General features: G+C 56.7%; 1 protein-coding gene across 1 annotated transcript; it reads right to left on the bottom strand.

Annotated features, from left to right (window-relative positions):
• Nucleotides 1-10,569: 10,569 nt before the first annotated feature.
• NTSR2 (neurotensin receptor 2) lies at nucleotides 10,570-16,922 on the bottom strand. Its single transcript, XM_062210115.1, has 4 exons — nucleotides 16,299-16,922; nucleotides 12,910-13,183; nucleotides 11,601-11,691; nucleotides 10,570-10,831 (listed from the first exon to the last, which is right to left on the bottom strand). The coding sequence occupies exons 1-4, from the start codon at nucleotides 16,920-16,922 to the stop codon at nucleotides 10,570-10,572; spliced, it is 1,251 nt and encodes a 416-aa protein (XP_062066099.1).
• Nucleotides 16,923-20,302: the final 3,380 nt, after the last annotated feature.

Here is a 20,302-nt window from a genome sequence, read left to right on the forward strand (position 1 = left end):
GTCCCTTGAGCATCTTCCCACAGCCACAGTCCTGGATTGCACTATTGCCACTGCCCTGAGACACAGAGTTTGCTCAGCAGAATCTGGGTGGAGGAACTGGGCGAATCTTTTTGGTTTTAGCGGTCTCTGGAAGCCGGTGTGTGCTTGTGGGCTGGAATTAACCAGACACCTCTCGTGCCAGGGCTGAAGAGGGCGCTCTGTGTCCCCTACGCGGGGAAAATTGTGCGTGCTCTGCCATCTCACGCAATGACACTTGGAGGCATCGCCGCCTTCCTGTGAATCGAGGACCTGGCTGAGCAAGGTGGCGGCCACCCTGAGCTTCCCAGCAGCAGTGAGCCCTGGCCAGCTGCCCTCAGCCGCTGGCACTCACATGAGAGCCACCAAGTCTTCCCTGGGGACTCCTGGGGGCCATGCAAGCTGCTCGTGTCCTTCGACTGCTTTTCTGTGTGCTGTCCAGTTGCCCAGGTATCTGCGGGCGGTGTGGTCCAAGGTCCTGCTGAATGCCTGAAGCCACAGCTGGTGCTGAATCCTGTCTATATTTGTACTGTATTTTTTCCTGTACACATGTAAGCATGAGAAAATTTATAAAATAGGCACAGTAAAGGATTAGAAAACTAAACATAGAGCAACTAGGCTGTAATCACATTTATTTAAAACTTGCGAGTTGTTTATTTCTAGAATTTGCTTTTTTTTTTTTTTTTTGACAGGCAGATTTAAACAGAGAGAGAGACAGAAAGAAAGGTCTTTCTTTCCATTGGTTCACCCCCCAAATGGCCACTACGGCCACGCGCTGTGCCGATCCGAAGCCAGGAGCCAGGTGCTTCCTCCTGGTCTCCCATGCGGGTGCAGGGCCCAAGCACTTGGGCCATCCTCCACTGCTTTCCCGGGCCACAGCAGAGAGCTGGACTGGAAGAGGAGCAACTGGGACAGAATCTGGCGCCCCAACCAAGACTAGAACCCGGGGTGCCGGCGCTGCAGGTGGAGGATTAGCCTAGTGATCCGCAGCACCAGCCTGGAATTTGCTTTTTAATATTTTTGGACCATGGCTGATCACGGATAACTAAAACTGTGGAAAACAGAGCCAGAGGTGAGGGTGGATCCCTGTACCCTTCCTTGCTTAGTGAGATGTCATTTATGCCTGCTTTCCTCTTGTTGTTTAAAACAGAGCATAGAGAGCAAGAGCGGGCGAGCTCCGTTCTGTTGGTTCACACCTGCACTGGCCAGTGCTGGGCCAAGGCTGGAGCCAGGAGTCAGGAACACAACCCACGCCTCCCATGTGGGTGGCAGAGACCCAGCACTTGGATCAACACCGTTGTCTCCCAAGGTGCACGTCAGTGGGAAGCTGGTGTGGGGAGGTGGGGCCGGGTACTGGACTTGGGTGGAATCCCTGGGCCACACGTCCGTCCTCCTCCTGTTATTCTTCCGGATCTTTTCTAAAAGGTTTTGTGCGGGTTCTAACCTGCTGCTTGAGTTGACGTCTCCTTCTCTGACGCCTTAGGGCTAGATCTGCGTGCCGTTCACCAGTCCTTGTCATTTCTGCCCGGACGTTTGTCTAATATACGTCTCTAGATCTGGGCTTGTTGGCCTTCTGAACCATGAAGTCAGAGAGTTTAGGATCTGCCAGTTCTATCTGCTCTATAAATAAAGTGTTCATTTTCACACATTTTAACAAAACACAGAGATCCCTTATTGCAGATAGAAGTGTGCCTCCCTGCCCGGGAGGTTCTGGGTCAGACCAGCATCTCACCCGGCCTGGCCATGCCCTGCCCACGCTGTCTGGCTGGGTCTTCCCTTAGGGGCCACGCTGCACCCATTCCTCTATGTCTACGTGTGGAGAACTTGAACTTCAGCTAACGGTGCCTGGAGTATCTACCTCGCTGTCCACGGGCTTCCCCTCACAAACACGTGCAGGGGTTTTGGTAGGCGCTCAGCATCGCCCCAGTTTTAGCCTCGTGCCTCAGTTACCCCGGCGACAGCACCCACCTCTGGCTGTCAACGTCGCCTCCCCAGAGTTTCCTGGGTCCTGGGTGCTCGGCAGCTCAGGCTGCTCTTCTTGCCCTGACGTGGTGGCTTCTCTCACTGACCGACTCGGATCTCACAGAGCTCGGACATCCCCCCTCCCCCCACTCCCGTCGTCTTTTAGGGCAGGGGGAGCCAGAAGCAGATTCTGAACCACTCAGGCTCCTCCTGGGCAAGTTTGGTTTTCTAGAACAGCATTTCGAGCACAAAAGTGAACACTCATTAGATGGTTCTACGTATGCGGACGTGGAGGTACGGGTCAGAGAACTACGAAGCACGATTTACACACAACACTACTGTGTATGACTGACTTAGATATTTTACCAGATGCAGAGAAAGACACTGGAATACTAAACATCAAGCTGTGGGTAATGGCTCCGGGGGGAAGAGACAGGTAGCAGGGCTGGTGGATGTAGGTGTCCACATTGCCTCTCTGCCCTTCCGGATGGTTTGAATTTTTTACAGTAAAAGAACACTTGTGTTGGGGCCGGCACTGTGGCATAGCGGGTAAGGCCACTGCCTGCAGTGCTGGCATTCCACATGGGTGCCAGTTTAAGTCCTGGCAGCTCCAGTTCCAATCCAGCTCTCTGCTGTGGCCTGGGAAAGCAGTGGAAGATGGCCCAAGTGCTTGGGCCCCTGCACCCGTGTGGGAGACCTGGAAGAAGCTCCTGGCTCCTGGCTTCGGATTGGCTCAGCTCTGGCAGTTGCAGCCATCTGGGGACTGAACCAGCAGATGGAATTCTCTATCTTTGCCTCTGCCTTACAAATAAAGAAATCTTAAAAAGAAGCACTTGCGTGTGATTTGTGTAATTTTAAAAAATTCACTTGAGAAAGCTGTAGTCAACTGATTGACTCCCCAGATGCCCACCATGGCTTGGGCTGGAGTAGGAGCCAGGGTGAGGACCCAGCCACCTGAACCATCACCTGCTGCCTTCCAGGGTGCATATTAACAGGCAGTTGGATTTGGACACAGTACCAGGTCTCAAACCCAGGCCCTCCGACATGGGATGTGGTATCTGAACTGGTGTCTTAATCACTAGGCCAAACATCTATCTCTGTATAATTTTTTTTTAAAGAAAATTCCCCATGACTCAGACATAAACACACACACACACACACATACACACCCATGGGTTGAAATGTCTCCTCTCTGTCTCAAAGGTGGATCTCGGGCCTCCCATGACTAAAACTCGCCAGCGGCCCCTACAGTTTGGTGCTGTTCCCTGGTGCTGCGGAGGCTCCGGTTGGCTCTCGGGCCCTTGCACATCCTCCGTGTCTCCGTGAGGTCTCACGTGGTCTTCACGCCCTCTTGCTTTCTCTAACTTATAGCCATTTTCTCAGGCCCTTGTCGGCTGGGCTCAGAGATGTTTTCTGATCACCTGGTAGGCAGCGGCGGTTCCCAAAGAGAGAATTCTCCCGTGGGCTTTCAGCAATATGAGAACTGTCCAGGAGACAGGAGAAATCAGGCTCCAAGCAGCACCGTTGACCGCATGGATATTGGGTTCACACAGCAGGGTCTGTGGACGTGGGATTTCAAGCAGGAGACTTGGGTGCGTGCCTGGAGCCCTTGGCCCAGGCACTCAGCTCCCCCGAGACTGTGTAAGCCACAACATGAGCACTGCAAACGTTTTTGAGCACCTACTGTGCGCCAGGCATGTGCCAGAAGACTACTCATCAGTTCACTTGGCCGCACCTGCACTACACAGGGACCATGTTCTAGAACTCGGGGCTCAAGGCCAGCGCCGTGGCTTAACAGGCTAATCCTCCACTTTGCAGCACCAGCACACCGGGTTCTAGTCCCGGTTGGGGCGCCGGATTCTATCCCGGTTGCCCCTCTTCCAGGCCAGCTCTCTGCTGTGGCCCGGGAGTGCAGTGGAGGATGGCCCAAGTCCTTGGGCCCTGCACCCGCATGGGAGACCAGGAGAAGCACCTGGCTCCTGGCTTCGGATCAGCGAGATGCGCCAGCCGCAGCGGCCATTGGAGAGTGAACCAGTGGCAAAAAGGAAGACCTTTCTCTCCATCTCTCTCTCTCTCACTATCCACTCTGCCTGTCAAAAATTAAAACAAAAAAAACCTCGGGGCTCAGAGGTTAAATGACTTAGGTCATTGCACAGCTATTAAATGACAGTAAACAAAACAAAAGTAATGTTCCCACCAACGTCACAGCTACTTCCTGTCTTAAGTAACTTACTTCTGCTGGGCACCATCTGATAGTCCCTCGTTGGGAATCCTGGTGGGCTCCCTGATGGAGGAGGTGCAAGCACTGAGCCTATACCAAAGATACACCGTCGTGTGCCATCCAGAAGTGTGGACAATCTGAGCTCTGAGGTTTAGAAATAACTTTTTTTTTTTTTTAAGATCTATTTCTTAATTTGAAAGACAGCGCTACAGAGACAGAATTCTTCATCTGCTGGTTCACTGTCCGGATGGCTACATCAGCCGGACTGGGCCAGGCTGGAGCCAGGAGTGGGTGCAGGTGCCCGACAACTTGGGCCATCTTCTGCTTTTCCCAGGCACATTAGCAAGGAGGGAGATCGGAAGTGGAGAGGCCTGGACTCGAACTGGTGCCCATATGGGATGTCGGCGTCGTGGGTGATGGCTTTACCCGCTGCACCACAGAAATCACTTTTACTGAGGAAATTTGCATCAAGCCCCCGAGATCTGGCCTCAGGTTGCCAAGGGCTTTTGCTGGGAGGGAGACCATGGACCAAGGCTGTCTCCCACGTTGACACCTTCCGCTTCGTTTTTAGCTTTTTTTTTTTTTTTTTTTTTTTAGCTTTCTTGCCTCAGCCCACGTCCCAGCTGAGGCGGAATTAGCATTTTAATGAACAAAACAGTTGGAAAAGCCTGTGCAGCCTTTAATGGCCTTCATGTCTGGAGCAGGAACACGAATTCTGGGAGCGCATTTGTCATTCACCGGATGCGCTGTCCCAGTTTCCGAGCACTGGTCTTTCTTGCTCCGCTGGCCCCGCCAGGGCGAGTTTCTTGCTCTGTGAAAAGCTCTCTCCGGGTGGTCCAGCGTGCCGACTGGGGGTGGTTTGGGGACTGTTAGGGTCGGATTGGATCCCCCCAAAAAGATATGCTAAGGTCCTAACTCCCAGCAACTTGGAATGCGGCCATCTTTGGAAATAGCATTCCTGATGGAGTGAGCTGAGCTCAGGTCATCCCGGGGTGAAGGAAGGCCCCATCCACTGTGCCCTGCCTGGGCCCTTCGCACGGAGAAGGGGCACACACAGGCTGGGCACTGGGGACGGAGGCGGAGCGGGGGACGAGAACTTCATGCGGAGAAGGCCGGGGCTTGCTGGCGCCACCGAAGCTGGAAGGCGCTTGGATCCTGCGTGGAGCCTGTGCGGCCCTGCTGCCACCTGTGGGGCGGGCAGGGAGCCGGGCTGGGCCGTCTCAGCCACACGGTTTGTGCTGCTTTGGTGTGGCGGCTGCAGAACCCTATCCCGGTGGGCAGTGTTTACGACCCCACGTGAAACAGGCCCCCAGCTCACGTGAAGTCAGGGCTGGGGGGATAGACGCTTCCAGGGCCGCCCTCTGGATCTTGGCAGATCGCACATTAGCAACCATTCCTCCCCGCCCCCCTCCACCCCTTCCCACACCCTGGAGCCCCGGCCATCATTAATATCTTCTGTCTGTCTGTAGTTCTGACAGCTGCTATTTATTGAGATTTTGGGGGTGCTAGCTACTGCCTGAAGAAATTTGGCATATTTATGATGTCACTTAGTTCTGAAACCTAAGCGATTGTTGTTATGACAAAAACCCGCCCATTTCACAGATCTGGAAAGGAGGCCCAGGCAGGTGAAGGCACTGGCTTAGGTCTCAGAGCTGCCAAGCAAGGTGGGGGAGGATCTGTCCCCAGACCTGCAGGACCCCAGGCTCTGGGCTCTTGAAGCCTCACTCAGCACCACCCCCGGCTTCTCGTTTGCCGTCTGGAGAGCATCGTGCCAGCAAGTGGAAGAAGCCTGCTTTCATCACGGTCCGCACGCCCAGCCGTGCGCCAGGCACTGCTGTGGCCAGCGAGTACCAGGATGAGAGCAGCAGCTGCCAGCCCCACTCTGCAGTCCATTCATGGGGGCTTCATCCTGACCAGCTCTTGCCGTTACAGCCATTTGGCGAGTGAATCCCATTTGGAAGACTTCTCTCTCTGCCTCTGCCTCTGGTACTTGCCTTTCAAATAAATAAATAAATCTAAAAAAAAAGAAAAGATTACTTTCAGGTATGTATGTAAGGTGTACACGAAACAGAAATGAATTCCATGTTTACACTTGGGTCCCAAAGTTCATTATGTACCTGCAAATATTCCAAAATCCAAAGCAATCCCAGATCTGAAATGCTTCTGGTCCCAAGCACTTGAGACCAGACGCTGAACTGGTGCTGGTGTTGCAGCTGGGGCTGCGGTGGGGGTTGGGCATGACACGCTGTGTGTCCCTAGTCTGCAAGAAACCCAAGTGCAGGCAGACAGAGGCCTTTTCTTGCTTGGAAAATGGCCTTAAAATGAAACCCCAGGGCTTGAATGACAGTATCGAAGCATCTGAACATTTCGTGATGAGGAATTTTATTGCCAACCTCATTTCCAGGAAAGTGACTTTCCTGTCTGTGATGTGTGTGCAGGTTGGTGGCACCCAATTCCCGGCAGCAGTGTTTTTTTTTTTATTTTTGACAGGCAGAGTGGACAGTGAGAGAGAGACAGAGAGAAAGGTCTTCCTTTTTGCTGTTGGTTCACCCTCCAATGGCCGCCGCAGTAGCGCGCTGCGGCCGGCGCACCGCGCTGATCCGATGGCAGGAGCCAGGTGCTTCTCCTGGTCTCCCATGGGGTTCAGGGCCCAAGCACTTGGGCCATCCTTCACTGCACTCCCTGGCCACAGCAGAGAGCTGGCCTGGAAGAGGGGCAACCGGGACAGGATCAGTGCCCCGACCGGGACTAGAACCTGGTGTGCCGGCGCCGCAAGGCGGAGGATTAGCCTAGTGAGCTGCGGCGCTGGCCTGTTTTGTTTTTTTTTTTTTTTTTTACAGGCAGAGTGGATAGTGAGAGAGAGAGAGAGACGGAGAGAAAGGTCTTCCTTTTTGCCGTTGGTTCACCCTCCAATGGCCGCCGCGGCCGGCGCATCGTGCTGATCCGAAGGCAGGAGCCAGGTGCTTCTCCTGGTCTCCCATGCGGGTGCAGGGCCCAGGGACTTGGGCCATCCTCCACTGCCTTCCCGGGCCACAGCAGAGAGCTGGCTTGGAAGAGGGGCAACCGGGACAGGATCAGTACCCCGACTGGGACTAGAACCTGGTGTGCCGGCGCCGCAAGGCGGAGGATTAGCCTGTTAAGCCACGGCGCCGGCCTGTTTTTTTTTTTTTTTTTTTAAATAAATATTTTTATTTATTCATTTGAAAGAGTTACACAGAGAGAGAAGGAGAGACAGAGAGAGAGGTCTTCCATTGTCTGATGGTTCACTCCCCAGTTGGCCACAATGGCCGGAGCTGTGCTGATCCAAAGCCAGGAGCCAGGAGCTTCTTCTGGATCTCCCACGTGGGTGCAGGGGCCCAAGGACTTGGGCCATCCTCCACTGCTTTCCCAGGCCATAGCAGAGAGCTGGACTGGAAGTGGAGCAGCCAGGACTCGAACCAGCACCCATATGGGATGCTGGTACTGGAGGCGGCTGCTTTACCCACTGTGCCACAGCGCCGGCCCTGAGCAGTGTTTGTGCTTGTAGCTGCTGTTTTTGGTTACTGTGTCAGCCATAAGATGCCACAGCATTGTTGCTTGAGCAGCCATTTCTTAGGAACCAGTGAGGCTAACCCTGTTCCTCCTGCGCGTCTCTTGGCCTTTGGGTCTCCGTGTTTTGCTTCTTTACACGAGATTTTTGGACACTTGCGAAGCAGCTCATCTGTCACATCGTCTCGATCAGCTTCCCTCTGGGTTTTGCTCTGTTGTTTCTCACTGAGCTTCCGTGAAAGGTGGCGGAAGGGCTGTGCCTCAGTGGGGCGCCTCTGTGACACTGGCCCAGCCTTTGCCCCCTTGGGGAGTGGGCTGACGATGGTGGCAGTCCCGACACTGCTGTAAGGGGCCTTAGGGTCTTTGTCTCATTTAATTATTGTGAACTTATGCACGTGTCCACTTCCTGTCGCTATTAGGAAATCTCTGAGACAGGTTCCCTGCAGACTGGGTGGCACAGGCCAGCATCAGCCAGGCCGAGGGGACGTGCAAAACGGGGAGGGGTCTCCTGTGGTGAGGCAGGGAAACAATGACAGGACAAGCGCTTTTTCTTTTGGAAAGATTTTACTTGTCTATTACAAAGGCAGAGTGACTGAGAGAAGAGACAGAGACAGAGTCCTTCCGTCCACTGGCTGAGGCCAGGCCAGGCTGAAGGTGCTGTGGGGGTCTCCACTCTCCAGGTGGGTGATGGGCAAGGGTGCCCGTGGCGGCGCAGCCCTGGGGAGATGGGGTGAAGAGTGAGTGGCCGTCACCTCTGGCCTTTCCTCAAGGGCCCTGTGGCCAGGAACTGGGGGCTGAAGCCACTGCACAGCCATCGGGGATCCAGCTGTGGGCAGGGCTGCCTCCCGTCCCCCTTGACGCACTGCCCTGCCGCCTTGGCCCCCAGGGGTGTGTGTCTGTATGTGATGTGTGTGGCAAGTGTGGATATGCTTGAAGAGTGTTCGATGTGCATGTTCCATGTGTGATACATGTATGTGCATATATGATGAGGATAAGTAAAGTATCGATGTGATTGTGTGATAAGTATGTGATGGGTGTATGTGTGATGTGTGTCATATGGTAAGCATGGATATGTGTGATATGTATGTGATGGGTATGTGATATGCATGTTACATGTGTGGTGTGTGTGCCTGTATGATGTGGACGATAAGCATGTGATATGATTTGATTGTGTGATAAGTATGTGCTGTGTGTATGTGTGAAGTGAATGGTAAGTATGATGTGTGTGACGAGTGTGGCAAGTGATGTGTATATTGCGTGTGTCATGTGGAAGATATGTATGTGATGTGTGTGTTGCACGGGTGCACAGTGTGTGTAATGAGACTGTGCAGAGCCGGTCATGGGAGGGTCAGGAGGTGGGCGGGGCCTAGGGAGCATCCAGGGACACAGCTCATCGGGCGCGACTTCCGAGCCTGCCGTCAGCTTCCGCTCTGTGCTCTCACACCTGGGTCCTCAGCAGGAGTCCTCTCTCCCTGGGGGAGCTCAGCCTGTTCAGGAGCAAGGCTGGCCCGGCGCAGCAGCGGAGCCGAGCCTGTGCCAACGTGGGCAGAGCTCCTGTCCAGCCCCGAGCCGTGAGATCGCGTCTGGGCTCCCCGCGCTCTGCACCGGGCAGTGCACAGTCCCTTCCCCGTCGGTCACACAGCCGTCCCTCGCCCCACAGGCTGCCCTGGCCACCGCGGGGCAGGGGCCAGCAGCGGAAGGCACAGGCACCGTGGCTTCCCAGAGCCTACAGCACATTTCTGTCAGTGTGCACGGCAGTACTCTCCCGCTGGGGGAGGCTGGAGAACGTCCCCTGAGATGTCCCTGCTGATCTGTCATTGGGGACACGTCGTGGGACAGCTGAGCCGCGCCCTGTGAATATAAAGCTAAGGAGAGGGCAGGCAGTTGAGTGGCTGAGATGCTGTTGTGACGCCTGCGTCCCCTCTCGGGGCACTGGGGCTCGAGTCCCAGCTCCACCCCTGATTCCTTCCCCTGGGAGGCAGCAGGTGATGCTCAAGTACTTGTGTCCCTGCCTCCCAGCTGGGTGGCCTGGACTGAGTCCTGGGCTCCTGGCTTCAGGCGGGCCCAGCCCTGGATGTTGTGGGCATTTGGGAAGTAGACATGTGGATCGAACATTTCTTTCTCTCTCTCTCTTTCTGCCTTTTGAATACATTTTTAAAAAACTGGCACTGCAGCTCACTAGGCTAATCCTCTGCCTGTGGCGCCGGCACCCTGGGTTCTAGTCCCAGCCAGGGCGCAGGATTCTGTCCTGGTTGCTCCTCTTCCAGTCCAGCTCTCTGCTGTGGCCCGGGAGTGCAGTGGAGGATGGCCCAAGTGCTTGGGCCCTGCACTGCATGGGAGACCAGGAGAAGCACCTGGCTCCTGGCTTTGGATCGGCGCGGTGCTCCAGCCGTAGCAGCCATTTGGGAGGTGACCTTTCTCTCTGTTTTTCTCTCACTAACTCTGCCTGTCAAAAAAAAAAAAAAAGAAAGAAAGAAAGAAAGAAAGAAAGAAAGAAAGAAAGAAAGAAAGAAAGAAAAAAACTTACAGGAAATGTGCCATGCTTCCAGGATAGCAGGAAAGCAACAACCAGGCTAGTAACAAGAGCAGCCTATAGAACACAAGCCAGCATTTATTGAGTATTGATTATGCACCAGGCGCTGTGCTAAGCACTTTAATCTCAGACGACTCTGAGTTGGCTGCTGTTCCGTATCTGTCATCTAGGCGGGGAAGCTGAGGCCAAGCGGGGTCACATGTTGATTCGCCTGTGGTTACACAGCGGGGAAATGGCAGAGCTGGGGGTCAGTGGAAGCCCCCCGACCCCACCACCAAGATCGAGAACAGAGTGACAACTGAACCGTGGTTCATTCTTGTATCTCATCCAGCTCGGGAGTTCTGGGGGAGCCCCAACACCCAGAGCTGTGCCCAGTCGCGGGGGCCTCTGGGGCCTCCAGGGGTGACGCCTGCATGGCGTGGGGCTCTCGGCGCAGGGCGCCAAGGGCCTCTAGGAAGAGCCTCCTGAAAGAGGAGGACATGAGGTTGTATAGGACGGGGGTCACCGCTGAGCTCACGTAGAAGAGCGTGTTGGTCACCATGTAGAAGTAGTGATAGAAATCATGGAGCGCGCTGGAAGAGAAACCCAGGCCCGGTTAGGGAAGCCGTGGCCGCTTCACAGTGTCCCCTTCCTGCTGGGCGGGGGAGGCCAGCGCCCCACTGCAGGGGTCCCCTCACCGCTGCTGCCCTGAGCTGATGGCTCTACCCTGCGTACTTCCCCAGGCACCTGCTGAAGCATGGGGGCCATCGTCTAGCCCAGGGAGATGCTGGGACCCCTGTGTGGCTGGGTGTGGCCAGGGAGATGTGGCCTGACTCCCTGTGGCTGAGCTGCTCTGAGGGCGTAAGGGCTTGGCTGGTGCCCACGTGGGTGATGGGTGCTGGGGGCTCCCGAAGAGGAGGCCCCTGCGCACCCAGCTAAATCCCTGGAGATGCTCCCTGTTTTCCAGGGTGTTTGACTTCTGGAAGGAAGAGAATGAATTCTCTTCTCCAGCTGTGTCATCGAAAGGGGGTGCACGTCTTGGTCTCTGCCCAAGGGGCCTTTCTTAGCTCAGGGAAGCACAGCTCCAGTCTTCCCACCTCGCCTGGTCCCCGCACGGCCCTGGAGACCGCTCTCAGCCTGTGGTCAGGGTGCCAGAGCCCTGCCCTCCACCTCCCAGATCAGAAAATGCCCTCCCCACCTGCGGATGAAGGGTTCTGAGGGCACTGACTGGGTGTGGCCAGCTGCGACGCCAGCCACAGGCCCAGAGGACTCGGCAGCCTGGGTTCACTCTGGAGAGCGAGGGAGGCCCCGGCCCAGCCCAACGGGCCCCTCTTGCTGTGCAGGGCGCTTCTGCCCACTTACTCGGTCCACCTGTCCTCCGTGGTGTAGCAGTACATGAGCCTGCGGGCGTGGTACGGCAGCCAGCAGACGACATACACAGCCACGATGGCTCCTGCAAGACAGGTGCAGAGAGGGATCACGTCAGACAGAAAGCAATGCGTTCTCAGTCGCGCCGTCTCTAAGGGGAGACCCCAGGACAGGGGCGCTCCCCTGGGGTTTGTCCCTGGAGCCAGAGTTGGCAGGGAACACTGGGATGGCCCAGCACATCCCTATCTGAGTCTGCTCTCAAGACTGGCACCGTGCCAGCCTCCAGGTGTCTGCTTCAGCCACGACTCTTTCCTACCCTCTGTCCTGATTGTGAAGGCACCACTGTCCATTGCACTCAAGCCCAAAGCCAGAGAAGTCTGCTTCCCTTCCCCCAACATGAGCAGTCTAGGAAGGAGTTTCTCTTTAGGTCTCCCCTCCCCCGCCTCCCCATCGCACCCCAGGAGGCCCGGGCCGCCTTCCCATGGGACTGAGACAGCCACCCCCTAACGTCCACCCCTTCCTCTCCAGCTCTCGCCCTGCCCCAACTGGCAAACCCATGCTCTGGCCCAGCGTGGCCCCTGCACGAGCCCCATCAACTCAACCCGGGTCCCGATGGAGACGCAGGCTCTCGGGCCCGCCTCGGCCTACTCAGTCAGACTGAGGGATGGGCCCCAGCGTCTGTGCTTCCTGATTCTCGGGGTCTTTCATACATACTATTTACCCTCATCCTCCAAAGGGTTGCCCGGGCAATGGGTCTTGGAAATAAATCTCAAAAGAAATAATCAATATAGATCAATAGATATACATCGATGTATGTAAGTCAAAACATACTATGTCCCAGTCCTGGACACTGATGGTTTCAATCACTGGCCTGGGTCCCTTACAAGGCCACACTGTCCCAGGTACTACAAAAAATAAGCAGACAGAACAACGCTGTAGCAGGGAAAGTGGGGAGTTGGAGGGGAACTGGATTTGAGGACCCAGCGGGTCTGCAGGCCTTAACCACACCTGCTCACATCGGTGCACCTGTGCAGCCAGGCTTGCTGAACAGTGGCCTGGCTCTGCCTGTGTGTGTGTGTGCGCGCATGTGTGCGTGTGCGTGTGCGTGCACGAGCCCTGGGAGCAGACCAGGGGTTTCCTGTGCAGAATTCCAGCTCCTTCCCTCCCCACCGAGCCTTCCAGGAAGCCTGCTGGAGATGGCATAGCTCTCTTCGGGCAGAGGGAAAGGTGGCCTGGGGCCTACAGAGAGGTAGCAGTGTGCGGAGGTCACCTGGCCCCCAGGCCGTGTCACTGAGGACTTAACTGAGAACCCGGGCGCTGCGCTGGAGGCTGCGGATCCGGCTGGAGTCCCTGTGTCGCAGCAGGGCATGGTGGCCCCCCAGGGAGAGCGTCTTCCTCCAAGCGATGAAGCCCAGGAGCCCCTCCTCACTGAGCAGCTCCAGGTGGCTGGGGGCAAAGCTGCCTGGGGCAGAAGCCGACGGCACCTGGGAGTAGAGGGCCACCAGGTGGTTCATGGTGACCCCGTTCAGGAAGGCCGTTAGCGCCAAGGGCAGCACGAAGGATACCAGCACATTCACCTGCGGAGGAAGACCAAGGGCCCAGGACTCTGGTCACTGGCTGGCTCAGCAGAAAGGGGAGGGGAGACAAGGTTAGAAGCCAGCTGAGGGGTGGGCCCCGGCCCAGGCAGCTCTATGCTGCCTGGGACACACATCCCGCGGTGGAGCACCTGGCTGCTGGTCCTGACCCTGCTCTCTGAACCAGCTTCCCACTAACGTGTGCCCCGGGAGGCAGCAGGTGATGGCTCCAGTACCACCCCTGCCATCCACATGGGGGACCTGGGTTGAATTCCTCGCTCCCAGCCTTGCCCGGTCCCAGTTGCTACAGGCACTTGGAGAGTGAGCCAGTGGATGGGATATTTCTATCCATCTGTCTGTCTGTCTCTCTCTGTTTTTCTGCCTTTCACAAAAAAGAAATAGAGCAAAAGAATCCCAATTTGAGTGGTTGTTTAAACATAAAATGTATGCTTCAAGCTAACTAAGCATTTTTACACATACTCTTTATGGAAGAAGGTTGTTATAGTGAGAGATGAGGAATTTGACAAGCCGTGGAATGTCTCACGTGGGAAGTGGCACCTCTGAGAACCAGGGATCCTACCCAGAGAGTTCTGAGGGTGTCCTCCTTATAGAGACCAGAGGACGCCCCTTCCCAGGCAACTGGGGTGTTTTCTTCTGGGTCTGTGTGTTTCCCACATTCCTGGCGAAGCTCTGAAGTCCTGCTTTATTGGATCTGCCCGGCTCACCACAACGTGTTTTAAGATGGTAGCCCTGGCTCTGACATCAGTGGCCCTGCAGATACACACCCTGTAGCCCCCGCATCCGCAGCTGTGGGCTGGTGTCTCGCTCCAGCACGCGGCTGAGACTGAGAATGCCACGACCGCCGGCTTCACATACGGCCAAGCTGCAGAAATGAGTGACACGAGCTGGCCGAGCCCATATCAGCTCCTCTCTGCTGGGCACCTCCACTCATGATGAGAACACTGGCAAGTCCCCGTTAGCACAGTTCGCGCCCAGCAGTGCGGCCTGGGCGGGGTCTGCTGTGACAAGGACTGCGCTGTGTCCAGGTGAGTGAGCTGGCTTTTGTCTGCATTAGAGGCTCTGTGACACTTGGGCACACAGATGCCACCCTCCCTGTCAGCGTGAGACACGCACTCCCCTTCCAACTCGCCAGGCTGCCATTTCTCCTCTCGGCTCCACGGGCACCACCCTGAGTGCTTCGGCCTCCTTTGCATCCTCCTGTTCAAACAGGTCCACTGTCTGGACAGCTCCTGTTTAGAGCCACAGTGCACTGTCACAGCCTCTGTGACCAGGGGACCATGGGAAGGCACTGGGGCAGCAGCCCTGGGGCTCCGCTCAGTCCACCCCACAGCAACAGGAGCAGGTGGACAGCAGAAAGGACTGTGCCCCTTGGAAGCGCCCCGGCACCACGGGACAGTGGCAAGGAGGCGAGGGGAGCTTTCCCTGGCAAAGGGAGACGGGGATGGCTTGTGGGTGGGGAGCTGTGCTTCCAACCTCCTGCGGGCTCCTCCCAGCCACGGCCCTGGATGCCATGGGGACAGCCACTTTGGGCTTCCACGTATCCACCACACCCTCATGTCCTTACTCACACAGCAGCAATATTGAATGTGTTCAAATGCACATGTATAACTTTGATGGGAAAGTAAAACATCTGAAAAAGTAAATATTAAAAAAAAAAAGGCAAAAGAAATAAACAGTAGACATAGGAAATGGAGCTGAGTTAGCCAGGGAAGACTGGGGGGTGGGCGTGGGGGAGGGGGTTGGAGGGGACACTCGGCATGTCACCTGGGGTGCGGTACTGCTCTGAACGTCACCTCAGGCAGAGCCCTGAGTTTGCACCGCTATGAGCATGACTGCACTGGGCCAGGAAGAGAGCAAGGGAGCCAGGTCCCCAGGGGAGAAAAGGAGGGGCCAGGAAGACGAAGCGGAACCGCTGTGGAGGACAGGCTGGGCCCTGGGCACAGTCACGTCTTCAGTCACCAACCGGGAGGCTGAGCCCGTGGTCTCCTCACGGGACAAGCTCCACACAGACACCCCAGGTCCTTTTCTGAGTCAGGGAAGGGCATCGGAGAGGGGGACCCCCCCACGCTTCCCCCACATCTTTACCCCCAGCCCCTATTCTGGTCGAAGCCGCTCCTGTGGTATCTTTGACTTGCAACAAGAAAAGTCCCAACTCAACTCTTCAGCTCAGTGAATTCTTTTTTTTTTTTTTTTTTGACAGGCAGAGTGGATAGTGAGAGAGAGAGACAGAGAGAAAGGTCTTCCTTTTGCTGTTGGTTCACCCCCCAATGGCCGCCGCGGCCGGCGCATCATGCTGATCCGAAGCCAGGAGCCAGGTGCTTCTCCTGGTCTCCCATGGGGTGCAGGGCCCAAGCACTAGGGCCATCCTCCACTGCCTTCCCGGGCCATAGCAGAGAGCTGGCCTGGAAGAGGGGCAACCGGGATAGAATCCGGCGCCCCAACCGGGACTAGAACCCGGTGTGCCGGCGCCGCAAGGCAGAGGATTAGCCTGTTAAGCCAAGGCGCTGGCCTCAGTGAATTCTTAAGTTGCAGAAATAGGCTATACACTTGTAAGTGCCAATTTCTATGTAAAGTAAACTAATTACAAAGAAAGAAACAAACCCTCAGGTACTTGGCCCCCTGGTCCTTCCCCTCCAAGCCTGGTCTACCCACAACCCCCACATCCCTGGGGGGACCCCAGGCCCACGGGAGAGGCAGCTGAGACAGTTGCTCACGGGGGTGTGGGCTGGAGCCTGCAGAATGGGGCGGGGAGATGGGTGTCACTCAGATGCAAGAGGACGAGTTGGGTGGGAAGAAGACCATGCTGCCCACACAGCCACCACACAGGCACTTCTGCGGGTGCCTCGGTGGGCACGATAGACCCCGGGCAACCTGGAATCTCAGCTCATTTAGGCAGGGGTCGCTGGCTTGTGGGATCCTCAGAATCTGAGAGGTGAGGATCACTTGCAGGAAATGCATTGCCCAGTGCCAGAAATGCGACCATCACCTGCTGAGAGGATTCAGAGCAGGGGAAGCAGCGATGCGGCTCCTCTCAACGCGTCCTGTGTTGGCTGCTGCCCCCTCCCCGAGTCCCGCTCCCCACTCCCCGCTCCCCTACCTGGACGAAGACCTGCAGCGCGGCGCGGCTCACCAGCACGGTGCACACTCGGGAGGCCGGCTCCAGCTGGCCGCCCGCCGTCCACAGCTCGTGCCTCTGGCCCACGATGACCGCCATGGGCAGGGAGAAGCCGAGCGAGGCGGCCCAGACGAGCGCCAGCAGGCGGCAGGTGCGGCGCGGCGTTAGCAGGCGGCGGGCGCGCAGCGGCTGGCACACGGCCAGGCAGCGCTCGGCGCTCAGGCTGGCCACGCTCAGCACCGTGGCGTAGGCGCACAGCTCGCGCACCAAGTGGTAGGCGCGGCAGCCCAGGTCGCCGAAGGCCCAGGGGTGGTGGAGCCACACGGCGTTGCAGAGCTCCACGGGCGCGCTGACCAGCAGCAACAGCAGCGCGGCCAGCGCCAGGCTGAGCACGTGGTAGCGCAGGCGCCCCGGGCGGCCGGCACGCGCCTTCAGCACTACGTGCACGGACAGCACGTTGCCCGCCGTGCCCAGCACGAAGATGAGTACGTAGAGCCCTGTGAACAGCACCTTGGCCCAGAGGCGCGTGTCCGCGCCCACCGGGGCGTCCAGGCTGAGCCCGGCGCTGGGGCTGGGCCTCGGGGGCCGCTGGCTGCTGGGCTCCATCGGGCTACCGCGGCTTGCGCTCCCTCCCTCTGGCTGCCCAGAGACTGGGCCGGCTGCCCGATGAGCCAGCGGGCACCTCCTCCTCTCTGGGCACCTCCAGAAGTGGGAGGACCCACCCCTGAGGGGTGTCCCTGAGCCAGCACGGGTCAATCCAGCCCGGAGGAGGTTGCGGCTCCACCCCTCTGCAGCAGGTTCGTGGACCTCTCTGAACCTAGTTTCCCCACTTTAACGTGTTATCCACCCTGCAGAATTTCTGTGCAGATTGAGTGAGGCTGTCTGAAGGTCCCCAACCTGCAGGAGACAAAGACAGACGTGAGGCTTGTGCTTGTGGCCTTGGCCGCTGGGCCTCTGTCGCCTGCCCGTGAGGTCCCCGGCCAGCTTGGAAAGACAGCAGCTGAAGCACACTGCCAGTGTTCCTGTTCCAGTGCTGCCCTGGTGGCTTGCAGGGACTTCGCTGTCACTGACGGGCATCTCCTCTCCCGGGCCTTGGAGAACGCCTCCTTCTCGGGAGGAAGCCTGGGTACCTGTTTTACAAAGTGTTGCCGGCCTGTTCGGGCAGCTCCTTAGCACACAGAACTTCAGAGCTCAAAGGCCCTGCATCTCATGCTGAGAACCCCTGGTGCTGGCTGGGGACAGGTTTGCAATCAGACCTGGGAGGTCTCCTATTTTTATGTTTTTGTCTTTTGTTGTTAAGTCCTGGTGACGAGTGGCGTAACCTTCCCTCTGGATGGATAACCTTAGTACATTGAGCTCAACAGGATGTGCATTTGCTTTGTTTCTCCAAAGTCTGAGTCTGGTAAGCGCATGGAGACAGCGGTGTGCTAACTGCATAGACACCAGGAGGTCCTGTGGCTGTCACTGGAGCCTGGGCTGGGATCAGGGCTGTGTGACTGTGTAGCTGAATGGAGCCCCGTGCTAGCAAGGGCCCTGTGCTGCCATCGTCATCTTGAAATCCTTCATGATTTTTAGAAAGATTTATTTATTTTGGGGAGAGAGAGAGAGAGAGAGAGAGAGAGAGAGAGAGAGAGAATATTTGATCTCTGTCCCCTGGTTCACTCCCCTGATGGCTGCAATTGCCAGGGCCGGTCTAGGCTGAAGCTGGGAGCGTGGAGCGCCATCCAGGTCTCCCACACGGGTGGCAGTGGACCAAACACTTGGGCCATTCTCTGCTGCTTTCTCAGGCGCATTAGTAAGGATCTGGATCAGAAGTGGAGCAGTTAGACTCGAACCGGCGCCCATCCGGGACGCTGGCATTGCAGGCAGCGGCTTACCTCACTGGACCTCATCATTTCTGAACAGGGGGCCCTCCTGTTTCATTTTGCAGTGGATCCTGCTAATGATGTAGATTTATTAGCCTGTTGAGCCGTGGCGCCGGCCTGTGATGTAGATTTATTTCAAAGACAGGGTCTTGTCCAGTTGCTTTCGTGAGCTCTAATTGTAGAATGGAGGAGAGACTGTGATACTGTGCAATTCATGTTTCTCCCAAGTCATCAGAATAATTATTTGCTATATCTTGCAAACAAAGTTTTTAATGAGAAATGGGGAAGTGTTTGGCCTGGGGGTTAAGATGCCACTCGGGATGCTGGGGTGAAATAACACCACAGTCCAGGGTTACCCTTTTGTGCCCAATTTTGCCAGGTTTTTGGAATTTAACTCTTTGTGTCCCAGAGGCCTCATGGATCCCTAGTAGTGAGAGAGGCCTGGATCCTGTCTGGAGGGGGCCTCTGTGGTGGTCCGGGTGATGAGATGTGAGCCTGCAGGTAAGTGGCCCTCCCCAGTGTGTTCTAGGTGTGGGGGGAGGGGAGAGGGCGCTGGTGTCCCAAGGCGTCCTGGCCTACTATTACAGCTTTCACAGGGCTTGGCGCGGGAGTGGAAACTCCAGTGTCTCACGTGAGTGGTTAGGGGGTTGAGGGTTGACAGATTAAGCACTGGGTTGCATTAGGTTGCTAGGGTGCAGCCCCTTGAGCACATCCTGATGTAGGGATGGCCACATGGAGGGTGAAGGAAAGCGCCCTTGTCTCTCTGCCGTCCTCCATCCCCACCGGACGCCTGATCTTCGACTGAATCTCCAAACCTTCTTCCCTCCCAGGTGTCCCCTCTCTGGGATTTTAATTAAGGCAACAAAAGGCGCATCTCCCTGACCCTTGGCTTCCTCTTCTGAGAAGTGACATGGCCCAGCCTGGAGGAATGTGTGACCTGGAGATGATGTGTAAAGTCCATCACAAGTGACAGGACTCAGAAGGGCCAGGCCCCACCTCTTTCCCTTTCCCACCCAGGTCCAGGGTGGGGAGATCAGGGGAGGCTTCAAGGAAGAGGGGGTTTGATCTGAACCTTGGAAGTGGACGCAGGCGGGGAGCCCCAGCAGTGATCACTGCCCTTCCTTGGGCACCAGTGCCGGCTCCCAGCAGCCTGGGGAGCAGTGGGACATGGATCCCTCTGTCCACCCCCGCCCCCGTCTCCTCCACCACAGGCTGCCCACAGGGGTGTGGGTGACTCCACCCTGCACTCTGAAGCTGACAGCCAAGACCTGCAACTGCCCCTCCCCTGCGCCACCCGGACGGTGCCCCACTGCCCCCTGCAGTGGCCTGGGTCACGCCTGGGCCGAGAGCCACCACGGCCTGCTTCGGTCAGTTCTGTCCCAGTGCTGCTGGGACCAGGTGCACTTCCTCACCGTCTTATCTCTCGGTGCTCATGAGGTTCTCAAAATATCTCAGTGGGACACATTAAAAATAGTGCACGCGCTGGTGAGCCAGCTTCGAAATGTCGCGCGGGCCTGCCATTATCCCTACTCTCAGGACACCTCAGGATGCTGGGGCCTCGGAGCCAGCCCAGGTCATGGGGGCGGGGCCAGCTCTGCGGCTGTGGGAGGGGGTCCTCCCCAGGGTGGAGGGGGCCAGGGGTGTCAGTACTGGGGTGGCCAGGAATGCGGTGCAGTGACCTGGGGTCTCAGAGGTCCAGGGTCCAGCACTCATGGAGAAGCCACGTGCAGTGAGGATAGTTATACCCCAAGCAATAGATGGGAAAGCCAGGCTCCTCTCTTTCTTTCTTTTTAAAGATTTATTTTATTTATTTGAAAGTGGAGACCCACAGAGAGAGGGAGAGGGAGAGAGAGAGACAGAGTGGAAGGTCTTCCATCTGCTGGTTCACTCACCGAATATCCACAATGACCAGGACTGGACAAGACTGAAGCCAGGAGCCTGGAACTCCATCTGGGTCTTCCACATGGGCTGTAGGGGCCCAAGCACTTGGGCCATTCTCTGCTGTTTTCACAGGCATGTTAGCAGAGAGCTGGGCCAGGAGTGGGGCATCCAGGGCTCAAACAGGTCCTGTGACATGGGATGCTGGTATCTCGGAGGCTGCTGAACCCGCTGTGCCACAAT

The sequence above is a fragment of the Lepus europaeus genome, chromosome 13 (assembly GCF_033115175.1).
Source record: "Lepus europaeus isolate LE1 chromosome 13, mLepTim1.pri, whole genome shotgun sequence".
Lineage (NCBI taxonomy): Eukaryota > Metazoa > Chordata > Mammalia > Lagomorpha > Leporidae > Lepus > Lepus europaeus.

Bases quoted from the DNA above. Each gene is read 5' to 3' on its own strand.
- NTSR2 (XM_062210115.1), bottom strand. From the start codon at position 16,922: ATGGAGCCCAGCAGCCAGCGGCCCCCGAGGCCCAGCCCCAGCGCCGGG. The intron at 13,184-16,298 runs GTAGGGGAGCGG...CTTCCTCCGCAG, and splicing joins CGCTGCAGGTCTTCGTCCAG to GTGAATGTGCTGGTATCCTT. The intron at 11,692-12,909 runs GTTAAGTCCTCA...CCTGTCTTGCAG, and splicing joins GCGCAGCGCCCGGGTTCTCA to GAGCCATCGTGGCTGTGTAT.